Here is an 11,154-nt window from a genome sequence, read left to right as displayed (position 1 = left end):
ATGAGTACCGCCCCCTAGAGTCGGGAATGATATGCACATATGTGCAAGGGGGAACCTTTACCTTTTACCTTTATACCTGTTTATTTATTTATTATTTAATGTTATTATTTACTGTTTATACTTATATGCCTATATGTTCTGTTCATACATACTTGTTTTCTCATACATGCTTGACAAAACAAACAAACAAACAAACAAACATACATACATAATACCTGTACAATTAGCACAGGGGCCCCCCAAGGCTGTGTGCTCTCCCCACTTCTCTTCTCTCTGTATACCAATGACTGCATCTCCAATGATCCATTTGTTAAGCTACTGAAGTTCATAGATGACACAACAGTGATTGGTCTCATTCGAGACAATGACGAATCCACATATAGACGAGAGGTCGAACGACTAGCCTTGTGGTGCAACCAAAACAATCTGGAACTGAACACACACAAAACCGTAGAAATGGTGGTAGACTTTAGGAAAAACCCTTCCATACTTCCACCTCTCACAATACTTGACAACACAGTATCAACAGTAGAAACCTTCAAATTTCTGGGTTCTATCATATCGCAAGATCTCAAATGGACAGCTAACATCAAAAACATCGTTAAAAAAGGACAACAAAGAATGTTCTTTCTGCGCCAACTCAGTAAGCTCAAACTGCCCAAGGAGCTGCTGATCCAATTCTACAGAGGAATTATTGAGTCTGTCATTTGCACCTCTATAACTGTCTGGTTCGGTTCTGCAACCCAACAAGAAAAACACAGACTTCAGAGGATAATTAGAACTGCAGAAAAAATAATTGCTACCAACTTGCCTTCCATTGAGGACCTGTATACTGCACGAATCAAGAAGAGGGCCGTGAAAATATTTGCAGATCCCTCGCATCCTGGACATAAACTGTTTCAACTCCTACCTCAAAACGACGCTATAGAGCACTGCACACCAGAACAACTAGACACAAGAACAGTTTTTCCCAAGGCCATCACTCTGCTAAACAAATAATTCCTCAACACTGTCAGACTATTTACTGAATCTGCACTACTATTAATCGTTTCATAGTTCCCATCACCAATCTCTTTCCACTTATGACTGTATGACTATAACTTGTTGCTGGCAATCCTTATGATTTATATTGATATATTGATCATCAATTGTGTTGTAAATGTTGTACCTTGATGAACGTATCTTTTCTTTTATGTACACTGAGAGCATATGCACCAAGACAAATTCCTTGTGTGTCCAATCACACTTGGCCAATAAAATTCTATTCTATTCTATTCTATTCTATTCTATTCTATTCTATTCTATTCTATTCTATTCTATAAATATAGCTTGGCTGGGACCCTCCTCTCCCTCCCCCTCCCCAGCCGCCACTGTTTGGGCGGCCTTTGCCGACGGCAAAACAGCTGTTGTTAAATTCCGGCGGCAGCTGCGGAAGAGTTTCGCCGGACGGCTGCAAAGGGGCAGCTTTTTTCTTTTTCTCTCGGCAGAGCCCGGGGAAGAGAAATGCCCAGTTCTGCTGGACCTTCGGAACCGGGAGGCTGCGTTGGGGGAAGCGGGGAATGAGGCTCGACGCCCCGCTCGGTCTTGGCCAGCGCTGCGCGTAAAAAGCCCCCAGCGAACCTGAGCCTCTGGATTTCGACTCCGCGACTTACTTTTGCTTGTCGTGATTCGGACGACGTGGGCGCCCCGCTGCGGAGCGCTTCTGCGGGGGGCGGGGAGGTTTTCTTTCTCCCCCCCCCCCCGTCAATGGACAGAGAGAATCTAGACCGGGGATCTCCAACCTTGGGAACTTTAAGCCTAGTGGACTTCAACTCCCAGAATTCCCCAACCAGTTTTGCTTTAAGTCAGGTTTAAAGTTGCCAAGGTTAGAGTCTCCTGCTCTAATCTCTGTTCTGCTTTCAAAGGGAAAAGTCGGCAGAGAAAAATGCAGAGATTGACTGAAACGTCCCAGACACGCGCGCCATGCCTCGTTTTTCCGAACTAAGTTGTCTTCACTAACAGTAACAGAGTTGGAAGGGTCCTTGGAGGTCATCTAGTCCAACCCCCTGCTCACGCAGGAGACTTATACTAGGGATTCGAACCTCTGATCGACAAGCTCAGTGTCTTAGCCACTAAGTCACCTAGTCAGAATAATTTACAACTTACAACCTCTTTGTCGTTGTGCCCGATTTTCACCAGTCACGATTATTGTTGTATTATTATGGTTACTTATCTTGAGGTCGGCTGTGCTACCAATATTAATTTGTGTCGTTAATGTGATAATAACGATAACAGAAATGAAGGGAAACCAGCAGCCGGGCGGTGATGCGCTCCCTCCCCCATCTCTTTCAACCGGCCGACTCCCGCCCACCTGCCTCTTTCTCTGCCCGGCGCAAGAAAAAGCCCAGCTGTGAGCAACGCCTGGCGAACCCGGCCCGAGCCTGGTTCTGATTTATTGACACGGGGCGAGAGACTCGGGGAAGCCCCTACAAAGGAACGGGGAGGGGGGGGAGCTGAGGGTAACCGACGGGCAGAAAAAGCGCCCGACCCGCTGACTTCGGCGGAGATTGTCCGGGTGATGGCGCAGTTCCCGATTGCCAGCCCCGGGATCGCTGCGTGGTGCTTGTGCCTGTAAAAAGAGAAGTCTGTGGAGATTCTCAGTCATCCAGGTCATGGTTGTACGAAAGGTGCTTTTTCAAAAGACAACTGGACTTGGTTTTTTTGCTTGCTTCTCATCCAAGAAGCTCCTTTGGTTCAACTGAACTGAAGAACCGAAGAAGCTTCTTGGCTGAGAAGCGAAACGTCTTCAAGCAAAAAAAAACAAAGAAAGTTCAGTTGCCTCTTGAAAAAGCACCTTTGGGATGGAAAGAGAGTTTATTTTTTAATTTTATTTTTAAGGAAACCCTTCGTTTTCGCCCCGATTCCGAAACAACGTTTGTTTAAATTAGGTATCTTGACATTTTACGCATAATGCACGGAAAGCGCCGCCGGAAGGAATCCGCTTACTTCAAAAGGGATCCCGCTCGAAATGGAAGCTGGGCTTCTCCTTCGGGCTATTCAGGGGGCCTGGAAGGACCGGAAATGAAAGAACTTTCGGAGCTTTTCGGAACTTAAGTTTTATTTTTCTTTTTTTCCCCGTGTCTTGTCCAGCCAAAGCTTAATTTGGACCCATAAATCAACCGCTGCGCGTCTTTTAGGATATTTTGGGCGCTTTCGCCGAAAAGATCTCAGCATGATGGCAGCTGTGGGTATTTATTATTACTATATTTTGTTTCCTTTCTATAACGGAGAAATCTGGATTACGCTTTCTCAGATACAGGATTCGCCTTCCCTAGTGGAGCTAATTGAAAGGGCTGATGACTTAACCCGCCAACTCACTGAAATTGAAAAACATTAGAAGGTCGGGAAAGATACAAAGAAAAGCCATCAAAAAAACCCGGGGATAAAAATTACCTTAGGAGAGAGCGCGAGAGATCGAGCGAGAAATTATTGCAAAGCGTTAGGTGCTGTTCAGAATAAGGGGGAAATGTGGAAATCGAGACCAAGTTTACACCGGAGTGTAAATCAGTTAGTTAGGAGCTCATATACCGTCCTAATCACCCATCACTGGTCTTTTGGTACCCCCAAACCAAGACTGAAGCAGCTGCGTGCTGGTTCTTCAAACTCCCCCAAAGTAAGCAGGTTTCCTACTTTAATGCGCCGCAAACTTCATTCTGCTTTCCCATAACCCCGCACGTGACGACTCAGCATTGATCCACCATTGGTGGAGGGGGGGGGGAGATGTGCCCGCCCCTGAGGAGAGGAGGAGGTGGAAATATAACCCATTGGCTACTTATCACCCAATCAGAGCCTTTAAATTTTCTCTCTCTCTCATCTCAACGTCAGGACAATATATTATTGTTAGCCAGTCGAACCGCCCTGAGTCCCTTGGGAGATAGGGCGGTATATAAATGTGATAAAATAAAATAAAATAAATAAATAAAAATAAGGTCAAAACTAACCAAGAGGAGAATATTGTAAAAATGCAGCCACTAGGAATTTGACAGGTCTGCTTAAGCATGTAGTGCAGATGTAGTCTATCTGTGTGCTGCCGAATGAAAGCATGCTGTACCAAATTCAAGGAACCACCTAGTCAGTGAAGGACTGAAGGCTGCATTAAAATCTGTATCTAAAAGGTAAAGGTCCCCCTTGTTCCCGACTCTAGGGGGCGGTGCTCATCTCCGTTTCAAAGCCGAAGAGCCAGCGCTGTCCGAAGACATCTCCGTGGTCATGTGGCCGGCATGACTCAACGCCAAAGGCACAGGGAACGCTGTTACCTTCCCACCGAAGGTGGTCCCTATTTTTCTACTTGCATTTTTTACCTGCTTTCGAACTACTAGGTTGGGAGAAGCTGGGACAAACAACGGGAGATCACCCCGTTATGAGGCACTAGGGATTCGAACTGTCAACCTTTCGATTGACGAGCTCAGCGTCTATATCTACTAAGAAGTAAATACCTTCCTGCATAAGCCTGCCCCCTATTAAATTCATTGGGACTTCGTTTCCATTGGATAATCTTATAAAAGGCTTCCGGGAGAAGAGTGTGATTTTTTTCTCCCTTCTTCCAATCCGGAAATATCCCTGCTTGAGGTTTCAAGACTGTCCCTGGGAGATCCGCAATGATTTTTAATTCAATATGCCAAGCAGAATTTTAATTTCTGAGGCACCTCATTAAAAGGAAATAGTGGGTACCCATTACCTAAGAGAGAAAGAGCCCTCCTGGTGTGTAACTACCGTTGTTTCTCACACTGGCTGGGTTGTTTGTAATCCAGCCCTGCTTACCATCCCTGCCTACTAACTGGAACCTCCATGTTAAGAAGCAGTATACCTCGGTATCTTTTTTTTTTTTTTTTTTGGCAGGAGGGAGCCATCTCTTGACTTTTCAAATACCTTGGACTCCAAGCAGGCACACACCAACCAGTGGTGAAATCCAATTTTTTTTACTACCGGTTTTGTGGGCGTGGCTTGGTGGGCGTGGCAGGGAAAAAATCCCCATTCCCTCCCCACTCAAGGGGAAGGATACTGCAAAATCCCCATTCCCTCCCCACTCTGGGGCCAGCCAGAGGTGATATTTGCCGGTTCTCCGAACTGCTCAAAATTTCTGCTACCGGTTCTCCAGAACCTGTCAGAACCTGCTGGATTTCACCCCTGATACCAACCTATAATTCAAACCAATTCTGGTTGGCAAAGACTGGGCCAAAGTATCTCTAAGATCTCCTCCTTTATAGATTTGGAGCCTGTTTTTGCTGAGGGCTGGATTAGTTTTGAATCTTTGAAAACAGAACACACGGATAGGTAGATGGGTGGGTAGTAGAAGCCAAGGCTAATGCCTTTGGACCAGACAGAGAAAACATGTAGCTCAATCAGGTATCACATTAGCTAGCAGATGACTTCCCATCGAGAGCTAATTTTGGCTAGTTTAAATTTTAAATGTTGCATGAGACCAGCTCCCCTGGTTAGTTTATGGTTTCATGGATTGCGCAATTCCAGAAAAATGATTAAATTCTGGAGTTAGATCACAGGCTGCATGCATGTCAGTTCCTGCAGTGTGAACCTCATCCCTTTATCTTCACCAGTGGAGGACAGATTATCCCGTCCCCAGGTGGGATACAGGAGCCTCTTGGGTTAGCTCGACCTACCACTGGCTGCCTCTTAGCCCACAAATCACACATATGTAGAATTATGTACATGTCTGCATAAGCAGATGTGGTTGAAAACTGGTTGACCTTGTTTAAAAATTAATAAAATATGGTTTAAAAAAGAAAGAAGAAAAGACAAGACTTGATATGCTGAAGATTCAAGGCAGCCAGCCTCAGGTCTGGAGTCAGGCTGTTTTGTATGAAAATCGTTCTTAGATGCAAACTGTGGTTTTTTAAAACATTTCTTCCTTTAGCTGTCAACGCAGCATTGTCTGAATGCTCTTTCTATAGTTTGTTTTCCAGCGCTTAAAAAAAAGGAAGTATCCACTCCAAATCTTGCCCCTTTTAAAATTAAATCTTGGAGCCTTTCTCCTAGTGCTCAGCAACTCTTAAAAACGTTCTGACCCTCTAGCTAATTTTACCCATTAGACAGACTCGGATTCCCTGCGGGAGTGGATTAAGAGAGAGAAGAAGGAAGGAAAAGGCACACTCCAGGGCAGGGGCTGGGTTTCCTTGTTTCTATTTCCCTCTATTGTTGCCAAATAACTTTCCTTTCTCCCTCCCCCCTTCCTTCTCTACCTGTCATTTCCTTCCTTCCTTCCTTCCTTCCTTCCTTCCTTCCTTCCTTCCTTCCTTCCTTCCTTCCTTCCTTCCTTCCCCTTGCTAGTCAACTGCAATAGAAACGAAAGGCATTTTGTGATTGGGCACCACACATGGCACAGATCTCCAGTTCGTTGCAATTTTCTAACCTAGGTTTAGATGTGTAGCCTGAAGCTAGCTAACTCTATTTGATTCTGTGCTTTGTGCATCGGCCCTTCCTGGCACCGAGTCATGTGCAAATTGCAGCTTCTTTGAGTATTATCCCACCCCCTCTACCATATGGCTAAAATAAGCAGGAATCATACGGTTCTGAAAGCTGAATTGAGTTTGAACTGAACTGAAGCTAGGATTTTTCTACATATTTTGTCTTGAATATGCTGTCTCTCCTTCCCCAAAAATCTTTAGCAACGATTTCTCAAAGCACATAAAGCTGGATTCCCATACAGCTCTAAATCGGGGTTTGCTTTAGTTTGTTGAATAAGCCCCAGTGTTTTGTCCTAACTTAGTGGGATAGCCATATAGTGTAAGTTTCAAAGCACAATAGCAAAGCTCATACACTCAACCAAAGCATACCACTCGCCACTATGATGGCTTGACCCGATGCCCGAGCCGAAGGACCGCGAAGTTTATTTCCACTGGAAAGCAGGTTCCCAGGACAGCTTTGCCGGCTGGGGAATTCTGGGAGTTGAAGTCCTCCAGGCTTAAAGTTGACAAGGTTGGAGACCACTGCCTTTGTTGTTGTTAGTTGCGAACCCATCGCGACCCCATGGACAACATTCCTCCAGGCCTTCCTGTCCTCTACCATCCTCTGGAGTCCATTTAAACTCATGCCTACTGCTTCAATGACTCCATCCAGCCACCTCGTTCTCTGTCGTCCCCTTCCTCTTTTGCCCTCAATCTTTCCCAGCATTAGGCTCTTTTCTCTTTTCTCTGCCTTACACCACGGCAATTTAGAACGACTGTGTCCGTCGGTTCTTCTTCTTTTAATAACCCGTCTCGTGCCGAGTGAGTTAGGAACGGGAGAAACTTTGAAGTCCCGAAGGATGCCCAATAACTGAGAAATATCAGCTGAGAGTGTCAGTGGCCAGGAGGTTAAGACTACTGCCTCTCTCAGCATTTTTCTGGGGTGGTAGAACGAGTAAATGGGACTTTCTTCAAAGTTTGTTCGGCACCAGAAATGATTCAGGAAGGAAGGGAATCCCTGCGGACTTTACTCGGCTAGTCGCTGCCGAGGGCACAAATGATTAAATGAATGGGGAATTTTTCAGTCAAGGTAGGAAACCCAAGTCCCACCAATGACGTCGGGTATTTTTGAACCCCCTCCAGGCGCAATTTCGTTGACAAGCTTGTTGAATTCAATGGTGGGAGAAAGGGGATGATACTGTGATAACAAAGAAAAAAACTCCCCAGGCAAACTTTGAGGCCCCGTTCTTGCAACTTGGTGATAAACACACGTATGCTTAACCTTGGTTGTTAAGGGGGCTTAGTGTGTTGTCCTAACCCAGCCTGTTTGTAGTAACTATTCTTTAGTGTATCTTGCCAATCCACACATTGGGTTTATTCCCAAATCAACTTTGTTTTATTTATAATATACTTATATTTGCCATTTCTATAGGTGCCCTACAGGACTATCGGCCGCTGATTAACATCATTAAAAAGTTAAAACAGTTATCAGTGGGTCGTGTGAACCCAGCCCGAGTTTGAGAAAGGCCTCAAGCTCCTTAAAGCGGCGCGACCCTCCACCCTCAGCCCCGGGTGAGAAGCGGAGCTTGTCAGTGTGACTGGCTTCTCACAGGGAAATCGGCTTTGTCCCATGGTTGCTCTGAGCAGCTGGGCAGAATCGAGCCTTCCCTTCCCTCTCGCCGTGCCCCCCCCCAACACCCCCCGCAATCTTTTCTTCGCCATGGAAGAAACTGGAGGATGGGGTGGGGGGAAGGTTTGTCCCTCTTGTGTTGAGTAAGATTAAACCCCGTCCCTTCGGCCCCCCCCTACCTCGTTGTCCTCCAGCCCCACAGCCGAACCTTGGGGGATCTACCTGCTGAAAGCTGGTTCCCAAGGCGGACGCGCTTCCCGGATACGAATCCAGCTGGATCTGCAGGCAAAAGGGGACGTTTTCCTAGCCCTTTTAAGCCCGCCGCTTCTTTTCTTGGCGGCGAAATAATTGAGAAACGGAGAAACAGGCGCAGACCGAAAAGTGCTTTGTCCTTCATACCAGGGCCTGCGTGACTGGGAAAAGGAGAAGGGGGAGGCCGCGAGCGCGGAGTGGGGGGAGAATTAACGCGCTGTCAGATTGAAGGAAAGTAGCCAGAAATCATCGACGTACTTTTCAGATCTCGGGAAAGGAGCGGTCCCCGTTTGAAAACGCCACGTTCTCGCACTGCCAGAGTGAAGCAATGACTTGGGTGGGTGGGTGGGCTCGGCCGGGGGTTGGGGGGAATCGGAGGTGCGTAAGGTAAAGGCAAGGAAGAAAGCGCTCCTGCTAAATGAATGGGAGGCAGGAGCGGTTTGTTCCTGGGCTTTTATTTTATTTTATTTTATATTTTTTTTGCGGACCCCAGTAAAAGAAACCTGCGGGCAATTCTCCGCCACTGGTGATTTACAGCCAAAACCGGCCAAGAAATCGTTCCTTCAAGTTCCCGTTTAAAGGAGAAGAAAGAGGGAGGGAAAAGAGAAGAAGGAGGTTTGTTGTTAAAACGGAGGGAAAGAAAAGGTAGAAGAGCAACTCCAAATGCAATTAAAATGTTTTACTTTTGTGCTTTCTTTAGAGAGAATACGTATGATTATCTATGAATAAGAAAATGTACATTTACAATATGTGTATAAGAAAAGAAAAAATAAAAAACTTTTTATATATATAAAAAAGTTCCCTTTTAAGCGCGTAGTCAGGAAGCTTCCTTTCGTTCCTCGCTTGGTCCGAGAGATGCAGCTGGGAGCCCGGCCTGTTTACCCGAGAGGAGGTCGGCAATCTACGCCTTCCTGTTTGCAATTCCCTCCTTGGATCCATCCTGCGCGTTTGCCATCGCGTTAAATCTCACCGCGCCCCAAATCAATTGGCAAATAACTAAGCGTAGCCTCGCGGCGCGGCGCTCGGAGGGGAAGGGAGACTGGGCCGTCGATCCTTTTCTCCCTGGGTTGCTTTCGGAGCGGACCGCGGGCGCTGAAGGCGCCACACACCTTGGGGGCACCCTGAAGACTAATCCGGCGCGCGTGGCAGCGGAGTGGGACGCTCTTCCGCCCTCCCCACGAGGCACGCGCACTGGCGCTTTCGCTTTGAAGTCGGCTCCCGGAGTGCGCTCTGTCTCTTTAAGGCGCGCTCCCGGCGTTCGGCGCGCGCCCCCGCCTGTATAACTGGAGTCCATGGAGTTGTATTGAGTTCAGAGGGAGGAAGAGCTGGGAGCCAAGCGCAGGCTTCGAAGGGGGAAAAGGTCGGGGGGTTGGAAAAGGAGGAGCTGCTGCCCGTCCAGAGCTCGGTTGGCTACGCGCTGGAAGAGCCCTCGATGGACGCGCCGCCGCTCGCCGCTCGCTTTTAACGGATACTTTTCCTGGGGGTGGAACGGGGCGCAGATTCTGGTAGCCGTCGGGGTTGCTAGCCTCGTTTCCTCTCGCCCCCCGTTTGGAGGCATTTCCCCTAAACGATCTGGGGGTTTGGCTACCGCGCAGATGTTGGTGCACACGTATTCCACAATGGTGAGTTAGATGGGGGGGGGGCCGTGATCCTTGGTCGGGTGTGCCTGGATGTGCGGGGATGCGTTTGTAGGAAAGAAGCGAGGAAGAGGAGAATAAAGTTTTCCTCTCCCGGGAGGGATCCTTCGAAAAGCCCCTCAAATTGAAGCGTCCTCGCAGCTTCAGATTTAGAAGGACTTCGTATTTTAATAGGTCCTAGATGTCGGGGCTCGGGAACCGTAACCTAGCTGATGGTTCGACACTTCCCCCCACCCCCAAGTTGGGAAGGAGAAAAGCGCAGAGAATCGGTCACAAAACCAGGGGGGGGGGAAGGATAGAGAAAAGGGGGCCGGAGGAACGAAGGAGACTCTGACGGGATAAATCGAATTATTTGCCACGAACAGAGATCGGCCGAAAAGGCAGGGACCTCTTCCACATCTCTTCTTCGCAGAACCTAGGCTGCGTCTGGGCATGGAGGAAGAAGGGTCTCCTCACCTGCCTTGCGGGTCTCTGCTGGTCTCCCCTACTGAAGGCAGAACCAGAAAGGGGGGCGAGGACTCCAGAGGGGGTCCCTGACGGTCCCCAAAGCGCGCCGGTGGCCAAAAGGGCGATTGCAAGGCAAGGCAAGGCGAGACCACAAACGGCGCCTTGTTTTGTTTTGCTCGGTTGCGCCTTGGCTCTTTTTCAGCGGCAGTTTTGCCTGATCCGACTCCAGGGGAGACGAACAGGGTAGGAAGCGAAAGGCTCGCCCTTAGGAAGGCTTAGCCGGGCCGAACCCAGAAGCTCGCTGCGCTCTTCGGCTGGCTGGCTGGCTGGCTGGCTGGCTGGCTTGCCCGGGGGAGAAGGCGAGGAGCGGGGCTTGGCTGGGCAGAGAAGGCTGCGCCTTACCTTGAGGCTCAGGTGTTGCGAGCCGGGGCCTCAGGGAGCCGCCGCCACACCGGGAGCCCTGGCGACGCGCGCTGCTTGGAGCGAGGGAAAGCCGGCGTTTTGTGCCCCGAGCGCAGGTAGCCTCGTGGTGACCTTTCCCTCCCTTTGATGTCCCCTACAGGACCGCTCGGATGGGCTGAACGGGACCTCCGCCGGCGGCCGCCTCCCTCAGCTCTCGTCCCTCAACCAGGCGGCGGCGTACTCCTCGGCTCCCCCTCTGTGCCACACGCCGGCCTCGGACTTCCAACCGCCCTATTTCCCGCCGCCTTATCCGCAGCCGCCGCTGCCCTACGCGCAGAGCCAGGAG

At 48.8% G+C, this 11,154-nt stretch overlaps 1 protein-coding gene across 1 annotated transcript in view; it reads left to right on the top strand.

Annotated features, from left to right (window-relative positions):
• Positions 1 to 9,075: 9,075 nt before the first annotated feature.
• TFAP2E (transcription factor AP-2 epsilon) overlaps positions 9,076 to 11,154 on the top strand; it is a 99,706-nt gene continuing 97,627 nt past the window's right edge. The window contains exons 1-2 of the mRNA XM_058195335.1: positions 9,076 to 9,944; positions 10,969 to 11,154. The exon at positions 10,969 to 11,154 is cut by the window's right edge and continues 285 nt beyond it. Coding sequence (XP_058051318.1) covers positions 9,918 to 9,944; positions 10,969 to 11,154 — 213 coding nt within the window. The 5' untranslated portion in view covers positions 9,076 to 9,917. The remainder of the gene's footprint in view (positions 9,945 to 10,968) is intronic.

This window comes from Ahaetulla prasina, chromosome 10, assembly GCF_028640845.1.
Source record: "Ahaetulla prasina isolate Xishuangbanna chromosome 10, ASM2864084v1, whole genome shotgun sequence".
Lineage (NCBI taxonomy): Eukaryota > Metazoa > Chordata > Lepidosauria > Squamata > Colubridae > Ahaetulla > Ahaetulla prasina.
This window is presented reverse-complemented; position numbering and strand designations above follow the sequence as displayed.